Consider the following 16,647-nt stretch of genomic DNA (forward strand, 5'->3'; position numbering starts at 1 on the left):
GAACACAGAGGAGGCGGGGCATCAGCAAATTACAGCCTGTCCCTATTGGCCGTCTAAGAGCGCCTGAAAAGTTTTGGGCCTTTAGCATGCTGGGAACTTGAGTTATGGCTGTTTAAAGCCCAGCCAATAGGAACGTAGAGGGGGTGGGACTTAAGCAAATAAAGCCCGTCCCTATAGACCACCGAAGTCTGACGTCATTTACACATCCTTTGTTTGTCTACCTGGTTCGCAGTTTTCCACCCCCGTTCTGAATCTCATAGTCGTATTTAATATCGCGTCAAATAAGAACTGTGTTCCAAAAATAAACAAATGATCCCGGCGGTTTGACTCGTATGGATATGAAGCATCAACTGACGGTGAGAAAACGATAATGTTACTTCCGCCGAATTAGTTACATTTTCGCCAGAAACAGACTGTATCAAATATAAGTGACTGACTATCATAAACGATACAGAACCTCCTCCCTGACAATATCGCCGGGACAGTTTGTTTATTTTTGGACCACAATTCTTTTATGAGACGATTCTAAGATGACCCAATGTTATTCTCCATAGAGAAATTACTTCCGCAAACCTGGGGATGAACGAATGACGTCAGGACTTCGGTGGTCTATAGCACCCACTAAGTTTGGGGCCTTTAGCATGCTGGGAACTGGAGTTATGGCCAAAATTGGTGGGTGCTTTTAGACGGTCGGCCAATAGGGACAGGCTGTAATTGCTTAATATTCCCCGCCCCCTCTGTGTTCCTATTGGCTGGGCTTTAAACAGCCATAACTCCATTTCCCAGCATGCTAAATGCCCCAAACTTGGTAGGTGCTCTTAGACAGCCAATGGGGACAGGCTGTAATTGCTTAAGCCCCACCCCCTCTGTGTTCCTATTGGCTGGGGTTTAAACAGCCATAACTCCAGTTCCCAGTATGATAAATGCTTCAAAATTGGTAAGTGGTCTTACAGGACGGGCTGTAATTGCTGAAGCCCTCCAGTTACACCTTGTAAATAAATCAAGTATGATTGATTTAAACACCTTATATTCCTTCAGTTCTCCCATGAGGGATCCTCTGGCCACGGGGTCCCACTGAGCTGTGACCTGGGTGCTCTCTATGTCTGACACCCTGAGGTTGAGAGGGGCTTCTGAAGGACCTAGAGATATAATAATAAATATTAATTATTATAATACATATATACTCTCTATGTCTGACACCCTGAGGTTGAGAGGGGCTTCTGAAGGACCTAGAAATATAATAATAAATATTAATTATTATAATACATATATACTCTCTATGTCTGACACCCTGAGGTTGAGAGGGGCTTCTGTAGGATCTGGAACTACACATCAAATACACATAAAAATATGCAGAGAATACATAGAAAATACATGGCAATACATACTCTGAGGTTGAGAGGAGCGACTGAAAATACACAGAGAATAAAATACACAATTCTTATTTCTTTCTCCTTCTCCTTGAGCGTCAAGGCTTTCAAATAGAACCCTCTAGAGCTCTAGATCCACTGACACCACAGATAGAACCCTCTAGAGCTCTAGATCCACTGACACCACAGCCTTATAAACAAAGCTTTCATTTTGACATGACCTTAAATGACACAAGACATCAAACATCTACAGTGCGTTTATTTTTAATCCCTTATTTCTTGTGCTTCACTGTATATAATTTATATACAATATCTTTCCCCAAAATGTTCCATCCCACCCAAATGAACCAATAAAGTTGGTTCAGTGGGAAACTTACGGTCCTCTCCAGAGTAGCCAGTGATAACGGCAGACTCAGGACCCAGACCAAAGTCATTGGCTGCCTGGACTTTGATCTCGTAGGGCGTGAAGGTGTCTGCATCATAGATGTAATATCTGAGCCACTTAGTGGTGGCGTTCTTCCATTCTTCTCTGGAGTCTTTCCTCTTCCACCACACCAGGTACTTCAGATGAGGCCCGTTCCACTCTCTGTACGTTAGAGGCTATGAAATATAATAATAATAATAACATAATCATTATTTATACATCTACACAGTCACACCAGGTGAGGACCGTTAGAACATATGAACTATAATAATGAATAATAATATTAACATTACTTATACATCTACACAGTCTCTCTGCCACCACACCAGGTGAGGACGTTAGACTCTCTGTACGTTAGAGGCTACAACATATGAACTATAATAATTAATAATAATGATAATCACAACATCACAAAGGTAATCATTATTTAAGAGTTCCATTATCTGTAGGTCAGAGGCTATAAAATAATCATAATTAATAATCATTATTACCTCCCAGCTGATCTCCATGTTATTCCTCCATGTTCCCACTCCTTTGATGTTCCTGGGAATCACATCTGGAGCTGTGGGACAAAACATCTGTTAACATCTGTTAACTACAGTTATCACTTCAATAAAGGACACGTCTTTTAGTGTCCATAAGGGACGATTCTGTATGTTTTACCTTTCTATGACAATTGATTCCTACACACACACACACACACACACACACACACACACACACACACACACACACACACACACACACACACACACACACACACACACACACACACACACACACTGTGTAGATGCTCGACAAAGCGGGTGCACCGCAGTGGATTGGAACCCACAGCCCTAGTTTTAATGAGCCTCAGACTCACGCGCTCCGCTGGTCTGCAGTCGGCTGGAGGTTCGACTGGGACGACTGGGACCGATGGAGTTGACGGCGATCACTCTGAACGTGTAATACGTGAACGGAGTTAACTGCAACATGACTGAGTTCAGACTTCCTGGATATGACGACAGGTTCCTCCACTTCCCCGGCAACCAATCGTCATCGTCGTACTGAATCAGGAACTCTGTGATTGGACAGTATTAACAACAACCAATCATCTTCATTGTACTGAATCAGGTACTCTGTGATTGGACAGTATTAACATCAACCAATCAACTTCATCCAGGGGATATCATCCAGTAATAGGACTGTGTTATTATCCAGGTGTTTCATACCTGTAATAGGACTGTGTTATTATCCAGGTGTTTCATACCTGTAATAGGACTGTGTTATTATCCAGGTGTTTCATACCTGTAATAGGACTGTGTTATTATCCAGGTGTTTCATACCTGTAATAGGACTGTGGTTTGCATCTCCTGGGATCCAGGTGAGTCGTACGCTGCGTTCATAAGGATCAGACAGCTTTAGGCCAGTGGGAGGGTCCGGGCGGTCTGACAGAGACAGCACATGCTCAGTACGATGCATTGATTACATTAACTACATTTAATCAAATCATTAAAAAACAGCACATGCTCAGTACGATGCATTCGTTACCTTAATTACATTTAATGAAGAGAACAGATTCTCTGTGCAATGCAGCTTGTTTTAACAACTTAAACCCAGGGTCCCCCAGGGATCTGTACTTTGTCCTCTCCTTTTTTCCGTCAACACCAGCTGATGTCAACTGGTGGTCAGTGACTTATTTTCCATCACACTGAGGTGGGTAGCATTATGGTTAGGCCTTACCCTTTATCCCTAAACGTATGACATCACACTGAGGTGGGTAGCATTAGGGTTAGGCCTTACCCTTTATCCCTAAACGTATTACATCACACTGAGGTGGGTAGCATTATGGTTAGGCCTTACCCTTTATCCCTAAACTTATGACATCACACTGAGGTGGGTAGCATTAGGGTTAGGCCTTACCCTTTATCCCTAAACTTATTAGCAATTTTTTTACTATTTTTAAAAACATTTTTAAATAGTTCCAACTAGCCGATCTACATGGAAACGTTGTGATATTTATATTGTATTGCTTGTATATTATATTTGAACTATTTGAACTATTTGAAAATGTTTTTCAAACTAGTAAAAAATGTCAAATACGTTTAGAGATAAGCGTTAAGGTGACGTGCCATATAGAGCCCTTAGGGTTTAGAGTTAGGGTAGAGAGTTATAAGGGTTAGGGTTCCTATCCAGAGGGCTTTAGGGTAAGTAGGGGGTTTAGGGTTTCTACCCAGAGGGCTTTAGGGTTCCTATCCATAGGGGTTTAGGGTTATGGTAGGTTTAGGTAGGGTTTCTACCCATAGGGGTTTAGGGTTATGGTAGGTTTAGGTAGAGTTCCTGTCCATAGGGGTTTAGGGTTATGGTAGGTTTAGGTAGGGTTCCTATCCATAGGGGTTTAGGGTTATGGTAGGTTTAGGTAGGGTTCCTGTCCATAGGGGTTTAGGGTTATGGTAGGTTTAGGTAGAGTTCCTGTCCATAGGGGTTTAGGGTTATGGTAGGTTTAGTTAGGGTTCCTACCCATAGGGCTTTAGGGTTATGGTAGGTTTAGGTAGGGTTCCTATCCATAGGGCTTTAGGGTAAGTAGGGGGTTTAGGGTTCCTACCCAGAGGGGTTTAGGGTTCCTATCCATAGGGGTTTAGGGTTATGGTAGGTTTAGGGTTATGGTAGGTTTAGGTAGGGTTCCTATCCATAGGGGTTTAGGGTTATGGTAGGTTTAGTTAGGGTTCCTACCCATAGCGCTTTAGGGTAAGTAGGAGGTTTAGGGTTCCTACCCATCACGATGAGGTGAGCAGAGGCAGACTTGGTCTCCATGTCAGTCTGAACCATGCAGGTGTAGTTTCCTTCATCTTCCCTGTTTACACTGGTGATGAGCAGGTTAGAGTCATCTAGAGAGATCCTGAAATATATAGAACATAACATATAATAATAATAATAATAATAATATAATATAATATAATATAATATAATATAACTATGTTTACACTGGTGATGAGCATGTTAGAGTCATCTAGAGAGATCCTGAAATATATAGAATATAATATTATCATGAAATATAAGAAAAATTAATACCGATGCGCTTGAGCTTGTAGATCAGATATTTTCACTATATTTGAAATAGGAATTAAGTAGTTATTAAATTATGTTTGGATTCTGGGGTCCTTTCCAGACATTTTTTCCCCTTCGATTTTCTGAGACCCCCCTACGTCTATGAGACCCCCTACGTCTATGAGACCCCCTACGTCTATGAGACCCCCTACGTCTATGAGACCCGCCTACGTCTATGAGACCCCCCCTACGTCTACGAGACCCCCCCTACGTCTACGAGACCCTCCTACGTCTATGAGACCCTCCTACGTCTATGAGCCCCTCCTACGTCCGTGTCTAATAATAATAGTAATATAGGATAGGATATGATATTAAAGTGTGTATAATAATAATAATAGTAATATAGGATAGGATAGGATATTAAAGTGTGTATAATAATAATAGTAATATAGGATAGGATAGGATATTAAAGTGTGTATAATAATAATAATAGTAATATAGGATAGGATATTAAAGTGTGTATAATAGTAATATAGGATAGGATAGGATATTAAAGTGTGTATAATAATAATAGTAATATAGGATAGGATATTAAAGTGTGTATAATAATATTAGTAATATAGGATAGGATATTAAAGTGTGTATACTAATAATAGTAATATAGGATAGGATATTAAAGTGTGTATAATAATAATAGTAATATAGGATAGGATATTAAAGTGTGTATAATAATAATAGTAATATAGGATAGGATAGGATATTAAAGGGTGTATAATAATAATAGTAATATAGGATAGGATATTAAAGTGTGTATACTAATAATAGTAATATAGGATAGGATAGGATATTAAAGTGTGTATAATAATAATAGTAATATAGGATAGGATATTAAAGTGTGTATAATAATAATAATAGTAATATAGGATAGGATATTAAAGTTTGTATAATAATAATAGTAATATAGGATAGGATATTAAAGTGTGTATAATAATAATAGTAATATAGGATAGGATATTAAAAGTGTGTATAATAATAATAGTAATATAGGATAGGATATTAAAAGTGTGTATAATAATAATAGTAATATAGGATAGGATATTAAAAGTGTGTATAATAATAATAGTAATATAGGATAGGATATGATATTAAAGTGTGTATAATAATAATAGTAATATAGGATAGGATATTAAAGTGTGTATAATAACAATAGTAATATAGGATAGGATATTAAAGTGTGTATAATAATAATAGTAATATAGGATAGGATATTAAAGTGTGTATAATAACAATAATATAGGATAGGATACTAAAGTGTGTATAATAATAATAGTAATATAGGATAGGATAGGATATTAAAGTGTGTATAATAATAATAGTAATATAGGATAGGATAGGATAGGATATTAAAGTGTGTATAATAATAATAATAGTAATATAGGATAGGATATTAAAGTGTGTATAATAATAATAGTAATATAGGATAGGATAGGATATTAAAGTGTGTATAATAATAATAGTAATATAGGATAGGATAGGATATTAAAGTGTGTGTGTATAATAATAATAGTAATATAGGATAGGATATTAAAGTGTGTATAATAATAATAGTAATATAGGATAGGATAGGATATTAAAGTGTGTATAATAATAATAGTAATATAGGATAGGATATTAAAGTGTGTATAATAATAATAGTAATATAGGATAGGATAGGATATTAAAGTGTGTCACCTCCATCCAGTGCTGACCAGATGTCTGTTCTTCATCCAGCTGGTGGAAACAGCTGTACTGGGATCAGACGTTACGCCGCATTCCAGCCGTACGTCTGTTCCCCGAATGACCCTCATGTTCTGAGGTCTTTTAACGATCACTGTGGGCTCTGTGAGGAACAACACACAAACAACACCGTTCAGACAGTGACCTGTTTCTGTGCTTCTTTCTGTTTGTAGAGGGCTTGTAGATCCGCTATTTCCAGCATACAGCTGAGTATAAATCAGGCATTACGACACCATCAAGGGTTAAAGGGTATTTCTTTGACGACTAAATCAACTGTACATTTAGATGACTAACTTATGAAAGTTACAAGTTAGTCGACTAAACTAAACTAACTAAACTAAAACTAAAACCATCCAGTGAGCCATAGTCGGCTATTAGACCACCGTCTAAAACCGGGTTATAACGAGGCTAAAACCGGGTTATAACTAGGCTAAAACCGGGTTATAACTAGGCTAAAACCGGGTTATAACTAGGCTAAAACCGGGTTATAACTAGGCTAAAACCGGGTTATAACTAGGATAAAACCGGGTTATAACTAGGCTAAAACCGGTTTATAACTAGGCTGAAACCGGGTTATAACTAGGCTAAAACCGGGTTATAACTAGGATAAAACCTGGTTATAACTAGAATAAAACCGGGTTATGACTAGCATAAAACCGGGTTATGACTAGGCTAAAACCGGGTTATGACTAGGCTAAAACCGGGTTATGACTAGGCTAAAACCGGATTATGACTAGGCTAAAACCGGGTTATGACTAGGCTAAAACCGGGTTATAACTAGGCTAAAACCGGGTTATAACTAGGCTAAAACCGGGTTATAACTAGGCTAAAACCGGGTTATAACTAGGATAAAACCGGGTTATAACTAGCATAAAACCGGGTTATAACTAGGATAAAACCGGGTTATAACTAGGCTAAAACCGGGTTATAACTAGGCTAAAACCGGGTTATAACTAGGCTAAAACCGGGTTTTGACTAGGCTAAAACCGGGTTTTGACTAGGCTAAAACCGGGTTTTGACTAGGCTAAAACCGGGTTTTGACTAGGCTAAAACCGGGTTTTGACTAGGCTAAAACCGGGTTTTGACTAGGCTAAAACCGGGTTTTGACTAGGCTAAAACCGGGTTTTGACTAGGCTAAAACCGGGTTTTGACTAGGCTAAAACCGGGTTTTGACTAGGCTAAAACCGGGTTTTGACTAGGCTAAAACCGGGTTATGACTAGGATAAAACCGGGTTATGACTAGGATAAAACCGGGTTATGACTAGGCTAAAACCGGGTTATGACTAGGCTAAAACCGGGTTATGACTAGCATAAAACCGGGTTATGACTAGCATAAAACCGGGTTATGACTAGCATAAAACCGGGTTATGACTAGGCTAAAACCGGGTTATGACTAGGCTAAAACCGGGTTATGACTAGGCTAAAACCGGGTTATGACTAGGCTAAAACCGGGTTATGACTAGGCTAAAACCGGGTTTTGACTAGGCTAAAACCGGGTTTTGACTAGGCTAAAACCGGGTTTTGACTAGGCTAAAACCGGGTTTTGACTAGGCTAAAACCGGGTTTTGACTAGGCTAAAACCGGGTTTTGACTAGGCTAAAACCGGGTTTTGACTAGGCTAAAACCGGGTTTTGACTAGGCTAAAACCGGGTTTTGACTAGGCTAAAACCGGGTTTTGACTAGGCTAAAACCGGGTTTTGACTAGGCTAAAACCGGGTTTTGACTAGGCTAAAACCGGGTTTTGACTAGGCTAAAACCGGGTTATGACTAGCATAAAACCGGGTTATGACTAGGCTAAAACCACCGGGTTATGACTAGGCTAAAACCGGGTTATGACTAGGCTAAAACCGGGTTATAACTAGGCTAAAACCGGGTTATAACTAGGATAAAACCGGGTTATAACTAGGCTAAAACCGGGTTATAACTAGGCTAAAACCGGGTTATAACTAGGATAAAACCGGGTTATAACTAGGATAAAACCGGGTTATAACTAGGATAAAACCGGGTTATAACTGCTCTAAAAGTGAATGTTTTAATATATTATATATTATATTATAGACGTCATTGCAATGGCTATAATATAGACGTCTTTGATTTGATTTGATTAGACGTTATACAGGAAAAAACACATGTTACATCATGTTCATCGTAGAAACGTCAAGGATACAGACACATAAAAGTCTTGCGACTTATTTTCATTGTGGTCCTTGATCTGAGACAAACAACATTGCAACAAGATACATACAGGTAGACAGTACAGTAATAAATAAAACATATATATATATATATATATACATATATATATATATATATATATATATAGAGAGACACTTAAAAAACAGTTCATCAACATCTAGCCTAAGACTAGACGTTGAAAAAACGTTCACGTTTAGACCAGTTATAACCCGGTTTTAGTCGTTTTAGATGTCTAATAGCCTGGAAAATGCTCATTTGGAAAAGATTGACACTGATAACATTATGATATTATTTCTGTGCACATATACATAGAGTCAGTTTGAAAACACAGTGCTTGACCTTTGACCTCCACTCTGATTTGGCTCTCGTCCCGTCCAGCGATGTTGCTGACCACACAGAGGTACGTCCCCTCGTCGTCTGAGCGCAGACGTTTGATCTCCAGAGTTCCGTTGTCATGAACCTTAAACCGGTTTCCTTCCAGGTTCCCCTGTCCGTACTTAGACCTGTGTAGACACACAAACTGCCAATCAAAGTGACTGTACTGGCCAATCACAGCGCGTCTTTTCCGAGACTTGGCAAAACACATTCATCTGTTTAGAAGACTACGGTGGCTCATGTGGGACAACCAAGGCACGTCCCACATACGTGCGGACGTCGGAGCTACAGTTGTATCTTTGTAATTGGAAGTTGAACCCAGCTCAGCTTGAATTTGTAGCTTTGTATCTTTGTATCTTTGTCGCTAGAGCTACAGCTACAAACGTGGGTATCTTTGTATCTTCATGTCGCTGGTTTCCATTGAAAATTAATGGTAGCATGTATCTTTTCATCTGCCTGTGTGAACGCACCATAATGGATACATAATAACATTACATAACTCAGTCTAATGGATACATAATAACATTACAAAACTCAGTAATGTAATGGATACATAATAACATTACAAAACTCAGTAATGTAATGGACACATAATAACATTACATAACTCAGTCTAATGGATACATAATAACATTACATAACTCAGTAATGTAATGGATACATAATAACGTTACATATCTCAGTCTAATAGATACATAATAACTTTACATAACTCAGTAATGTAATGGATACATAATGACATTACATAACTCAGTCTAATAGATACATAATAACATTACATATCTCAGTCTAATGGATACATAATAACATTACATAACTCAGTAATGTAATGGATACATAATAACATTACAAAACTCAGTAATGTAATGGACACATAATAACATTACATAACTCAGTCTAATGGATACATAATAACATTACATAACTCAGTAATGTAATGGATACATAATAACGTTACATAACTCAGTCTAATAGATACATAATAACATTACATAACTCAGTAATGTAATGGATACATAATGACATTACATAACTCAGTCTAATAGATACATAATAACATTACATAACTCAGTCTAATAGATACATAACGTTACATAACTCAGTATCTCACCATCGTAGCTCAGGAACTGGAGAACCAAAGTAGCGACAGTCTATGAAGACACGAGTTCCCTCCACCAGCTTCACATGCTCCACCCGGGGGCCCAGGATACGAGGGGTCGAATCTGGAGGAATAAACAACACTATGACCTCTGACCTCTGACCCCAGGGCCCCAGAATACGAGGGGTCGAATCTGGAGGAATAAACAACACTATGACCTCTGACCTCTTCACTCTTCCCCATCTTTGGCTCTTCCAAAATGTGGAAGAGCCAATCACAGGGCCCTGAGCTTATAGAGCCAATCACAGGGCCCTGAGCTTATAGAGCCAATCACAGGGCCCTGAGCTTATAGAGCCAATCACAGGGCCCTGAGCTTATAGACGCCGATTGGCTCTTCCACATTTTGGTTTCTGCAAAACGCCCGCCCAGCGCTCTGGACCAGACCGCTCTGCAGGAGACCCATGACCTTCAGGAGGCCCAGTTCAAGCTCCTCCTCCTACACATGGAGGAGGAGCTCCAGTGACACACACACACACGCGCGCGCACACGCACACACCTAGGGCTGTCATAATTACACATCTAAGAAGATTCATTGTCACAGTCAATAATTGCGATTAACGATTCTGTTTGGCGTTGGAACATATGAAGCCTTTTAGGCCTTTTAGGCTTCGTAAAGGGCAGATATTACAACTAACAATGAACAAAAATACAAATACATTATTGACATATTTAATAATTGTATACATGTAAAACAAATAATAAATAGCTGATCTACAAGCTTACAACGCTTCAACGTAAGCTGGTAGAACACACACACACACACACACACACACACACACACACACACACACACACACACACACACACACACACACACACACACACACACACACACAGTGATTACGTACGCAGCACGTTGACAAAGGCGTTGGCCAGCAGGTATCCGTACTGGTTAGAAGCGTTGCACTGATACACTGCAGTGTTCTCTAGAGTCACTCCTCTGAAGGTCACCGTGTCCCCAGAGACCTGACGACTAGGATGGGCCGTGGCCGCTGTGTGGAGGACATTACAATAAACATTAATATAACAATAAACATAATACATTATATAGAGTATCTATTATACTGTATAACAGACACCTGACGACTAGGATGGGCTGTGGCCGCTGTGTGGAGGACATTACAATAAACATTATATAAAGTATAATAGACACCTGATGGCTGTATGGAGAACAAACATTACAATAAACATATAACTGATATAAAGTATAAAGTGGGCCTTGGCAGCTGAGGAAAACATTACAACATCAGATTGACCAGACGTCCCGGTTTGGCCGCGATTTGAAGCTGCGTGTCCCGAGTCCCGACAAATATCTCTAAAACACTAATACGTCCTGGTTTTTAACATTCACCACAACATTGTCCTGGTTTTCAACATTCACCACAACATTGTCCTGGTTTTCAACATTCACCACAACATTGTCCTGGTTTTCAACATTCACCACAACATTGTCCTGGTTTTCAACATTCACCACAACATTGTCCTGGTTTTCAACATTCAACACAACATTGTCCTGGTTTTCAACATTCACCACAACATTGTCCTGGTTTTCAACATTCAACACAACATTGTCCTGGTTTTCAACATTCACCACAACATTGTCCTGGTTTTCAACATTCACCACAACATTGTCCTGGTTTTCAACATTCACCACAACATTGTCCTGGTTTTCAACATTCACCACAACATTGTCCTGGTTTTCAACATTCACCACAACATTGTCCTGGTTTTCAACATTCACCACAACATTGTCCTGGTTTTCAACATTCAACACAACATTGTCCTGGTTTTCAACATTCAACACAACATTGTCCTGGTTTTCAACATTCACCACAACATTGTCCTGGTTTTCAACATTCAACACAACATTGTCCTGGTTTTCAACATTCAACACAACATTGTCCTGGTTTTCAACATTCACCACAACATTGTCCTGGTTTTCAACATTCACCACAACATTGTCCTGGTTTTCAACATTCACCACAACACTGTCCTGGTTTTCAACATTCACCACAACACTGTCCTGGTTTTCAACATTCACCACAACATTGTCCTGGTTTTCAACATTCACCACAACATTGTCCTGGTTTTCAACATTCACCACAACATTGTCCTGGTTTTCAACATTCACCACAACATTGTCCTGGTTTTCAACATTCAACACAACATTGTCCTGGTTTTCAACATTCAACACAACATTGTCCTGGTTTTCAACATTCACCACAACATTGTCCTGGTTTTCAACATTCAACACAACATTGTCCTGGTTTTCAACATTCAACACAACATTGTCCTGGTTTTCAACATTCAACACAACATTGTCCTGGTTTTCAACATTCAACACAACATTGTCCTGGTTTTCAACATTCAACACAACATTGTCCTGGTTTTCAACATTCAACACAACATTGTCCTGGTTTTCAACATTCACCACAACATTGTCCTGGTTTTCAACATTCAACACAACATTGTCCTGGTTTTCAACACAACATTGTCCTGGTTTTCAACATTCACCACAACATTGTCCTGGTTTTCAACATTCAACACAACATTGTCCTGGTTTTCAACATTCACCACAACATTGTCCTGGTTTTCAACATTCACCACAACATTGTCCTGGTTTTCAACATTCACCACAACATTGTCCTGGTTTTCAACATTCAACACAACATTGTCCTGGTTTTCAACATTCAACACAACATTGTCCTGGTTTTCAACATTCAACACAACATTGTCCTGGTTTTCAACATTCACCACAACATTGTCCTGGTTTTCAACATTCACCACAACATTGTCCTGGTTTTCAACATTCACCACAACATTGTCCCGGTTTTCAACATTCACCACAACATGTCCTGGTTTTCAACATTCACCACAACATGTCCTGGTTTTCAACATTCACCACAACATTGTCCCGGTTTTCAACATTCACCACAACATTGTCCCGGTTGTCGTGTTCTCAGTGGTTGCATAAACCACTTTTTTAATGTAGAAAATGTTGCATTTTGGGGGAAGATTTTCACCCATAATGACAGCAGGTTGACAGTAGTGGTTAAATTAAATACGTAATAAATCAATGTAATAATAATTATAATAAATGATTAAAATATCTACAGGTTGTTCAGTGGTTATTAAATACATAATAAATCAGTGTAAAAATAATTATAATAAATACATTAAATACTTACTTTCGATTGGCTCTCCGTTGATGAACCAGCGGATGGAGGGTCGAGGAACGCCGTCAGAGCGACACGTTAAACTACCGCTTTCCTCTGGAGCCAAAACCAGATCTACAGGTTTCTCCAACCAGAACGGAGAGGCTGGAAGTACATGTTATCATCTATATATCTAATATTACATATATATATATATATATATATATATATATATATATATATATATATATATATATATATACACAGGTTTCTCCAACCAGAACGGAGAGGCTAACTACTAATCACCAGAAGTCTGAAGTGCATTCTCTTCTAAAACAAGCAACTAAGAGCATACCTAGCACTAAGGTTAACGTGCAATATATCAGCTTCCTACTTTCTGAAACAGATGAGACAAATAGGAAAATCAAATGAGCTAAAACAAATAAGTGCATCAAATGATAAGTGTATCATAACAGTGATGGTGTGTTCAATATATGGTAGTTTATAACAGTATGTGTTCAGTGTATGGTAGTTTATATGGTAGTTTATAACAGTGATGGTGTGTTTAATGTATGGTAGTTTATAACAGTGATGATGTGTTCAATGTATGGTAGTTTATAACAGTGATGATGTGTTCAAGTGTATGGTAGTTTTTAAAAGTGTGTTCAGTGTATGGTAGTTTATAACAGTGATGGTGTGTTCAATGTATGGTCGTTTATAACAGTATGTGTTCAGTGTATGGTAGTTTATAACAGTGATGGTGTGTTCAATGTATGGTAGTTTATAACAGTGATGATGTGTTCAATGTATGGTAGTTTATAACAGTGTGTGTTCAGTGTATGGTAGTTTATAACAGTGATGATGTGTTCAATGTATGGTAGTTTAAAAGTGTGTGTTCAGTGTATGGTAGTTTATACAAGTGTGTGTTCAGTGTATGGTAGTTTATAAAAGTGTATGTTCAGTGTATGGTAGTTTATAACAGTGCTGATGTGTTCAGTGTATGGTAGTTTATAACAGTGATGATGTGTTCAGTGTATGGTAGTTTAAACAGTGATGATGTGTTCAGTGTATGGTAGTTTATAACAGTGATGGTGTGTTCCGTATATGGTAGTTTATAACAGTGATGGTGTGTTCAGGGTATGGTAGTTTATAACAGTGATGGTGTGTTCAGGGTATGGTAGTTTATAACAGTGATGATGTGTTCAGTGTATGGTAGTTTATAACAGTGATGGTGTGTTCCGTATATGGTAGTTTATAACAGTGATGGTGTGTTCAGGGTATGGTAGTTTATAACAGTGATGGTGTGTTCAGGGTATGGTAGTTTATAACAGTGATGATGTGTTCAGGGTATGGTAGTTCATAACAGTGATGATGTGTTCAGTGTATGGTAGTTTATAACAGTGATGGTGTGTTCAGTGTATGGTAGTTGCGAACGCGGAAGGAGGCGCGGCGAAGCCGCGCCTCCGCCCAAGTGGAGCCTACTATGAAACTCTGCTCGGCTTGTGAGTGTGTGTGTGTGTGTGTGTGTCGGTGTGTGTGTCTGTGTTCATGCACTACCTAGTAGAGGGCGCCAGAGTGCAGCGCCAGAGTGCAGCAGACACAGCCTGCCACACACACACACACACACACACACACACACACACACACACACACACACACACACACACACACACACACACACACACAATTTTCGAGCAGTCTTTCCACCTCCGAGTACACCGACCCGCTGGGCCAGGCTTTTATTTTTTAGCAAAACTAAGCAATAAAAGCCTGGAGATCGAGGCGAATCTGCGTTCGCCTCCAGCGTTCGCGCGTCTTACTTGTTTATAACAGTGATGGTGTGTTCAGGGTATGGTAGTTTATAACAGTGATGATGTGTTCAGGGTATGGTAGTTTATAACAGTGATGATGTGTTCAGGGTATGGTAGTTTATAACAGTGATGATGTGTTCAGGGTATGGTAGTTTATAACAGTGATGATGTGTTCAGGGTATGGTAGTTTATAACAGTGATGATGTGTTCAGGGTATGGTAGTTTATAACAGTGATGGTGTGTTCAGGGTATGGTAGTTTATAACAGTGATGATGTGTTCAGGGTATGGTAGTTTATAACTCACCTTTGACCCGGACAGCGATGGTGTGTTCAATGTATCGTAGTTTGTTGGTAGCGGTGCAGGTGTATTCTCCCTGGTCGTCAAACGAAGCTTTGGGGATTTGAATCATCTTGTTGTAGTTTTTCACTTTCATTCGTGACGTCACCACTAGGGGCTCTCCGTCTTTTATCCAGCTGATGTGAGGAGTGGGCCTTTAAGGGAGGGGTCATCCACAAGGTCATTCACAACATCTCCTCTCAAGGCTTTCTAACAGAAACCTTGGACACACCACATGGCCGTGCCCAAGTCTTTCCTTGTTTATCCTTGAGTCTATGTGTATCTGTGGAAATATTTTGTTGCGCTTTTGCAAATATGCTTAAACCTAACTGTAAACTCTCAAAAACTATGCCTAAACCTAACTGTAAACTCTCAAAAACTATGCCTAAACCTAACTGTAAACTCTCAAAAACTATGCCTAAACCTAACCGTAAACTCTCAAAAACTATGCCTAAACCTAACCGTAAACTCTCAAAAACTATGCCTAAACCTAACTGTAAACGCTCAAAAACTATGCCAAAACCTAACTGTAAACTCTCAAAAACTATGCCTAAACCTAACTGTAAACTCTCAAAAACTATGCCTAAACCTAACTGTAAACTCTCAAAAACTATGCCTAAACCTAACTGTAAACTCTCAAAAACTATGCCTAAACCTAACTGTAAACTCTCAAAAACTATGCCTAAACCTAACCGTAAACTCTCAAAAACTATGCCTAAACCTAACCGTAAACTCTCAAAAACTATGCCTAAACCTAACTGTAAACGCTCAAAAACTATGCCAAAACCTAACTGTAAACTCTCAAAAACTATGCCTAAACCTAACCGTAAACTCTCAAAAACTATGCCTAAACCTAACTGTAAACTCTGAAAAACTATGCCAAAACCTAACTGTAAACTCTCAAAAACTATGCCTAAACCTAACTGTAAACTCTGAAAAACTATGCCAAAACCTAACCGTAAACTCTCAAAAACTATGCCTAAACCTAACTGTAAACGCTCAAAACTATGCCTAAAC

The 16,647-nt window shown here is 38.9% G+C and overlaps 1 protein-coding gene across 1 annotated transcript in view; it reads right to left on the reverse strand.

Annotated features, from left to right (window-relative positions):
- The window catches only part of nfascb (neurofascin homolog (chicken) b), a 47,811-nt gene that overhangs the window by 11,645 nt on the left and 19,519 nt on the right, over window positions 1–16,647 (reverse strand). The window contains exons 7-18 of the mRNA XM_080444712.1: window positions 15,598–15,785; window positions 13,516–13,647; window positions 11,176–11,319; window positions 10,280–10,391; window positions 9,133–9,296; window positions 6,553–6,700; window positions 4,548–4,672; window positions 3,120–3,221; window positions 2,657–2,854; window positions 2,286–2,356; window positions 1,748–1,970; window positions 1,024–1,139 (exon numbers count right to left, since the gene is read on the reverse strand). Of these exons, the coding sequence (XP_080300838.1) occupies window positions 1,024–1,139; window positions 1,748–1,970; window positions 2,286–2,356; window positions 2,657–2,854; window positions 3,120–3,221; window positions 4,548–4,672; window positions 6,553–6,700; window positions 9,133–9,296; window positions 10,280–10,391; window positions 11,176–11,319; window positions 13,516–13,647; window positions 15,598–15,785 (1,723 nt within the window). The remainder of the gene's footprint in view (window positions 1–1,023; window positions 1,140–1,747; window positions 1,971–2,285; window positions 2,357–2,656; window positions 2,855–3,119; window positions 3,222–4,547; window positions 4,673–6,552; window positions 6,701–9,132; window positions 9,297–10,279; window positions 10,392–11,175; window positions 11,320–13,515; window positions 13,648–15,597; window positions 15,786–16,647) is intronic.

The sequence above is a fragment of the Gymnoscopelus braueri genome, assembly GCF_963280865.1.
Source record: "Gymnoscopelus braueri genome assembly, chromosome: 12".
Classification (NCBI taxonomy): domain Eukaryota; kingdom Metazoa; phylum Chordata; class Actinopteri; order Myctophiformes; family Myctophidae; genus Gymnoscopelus; species Gymnoscopelus braueri.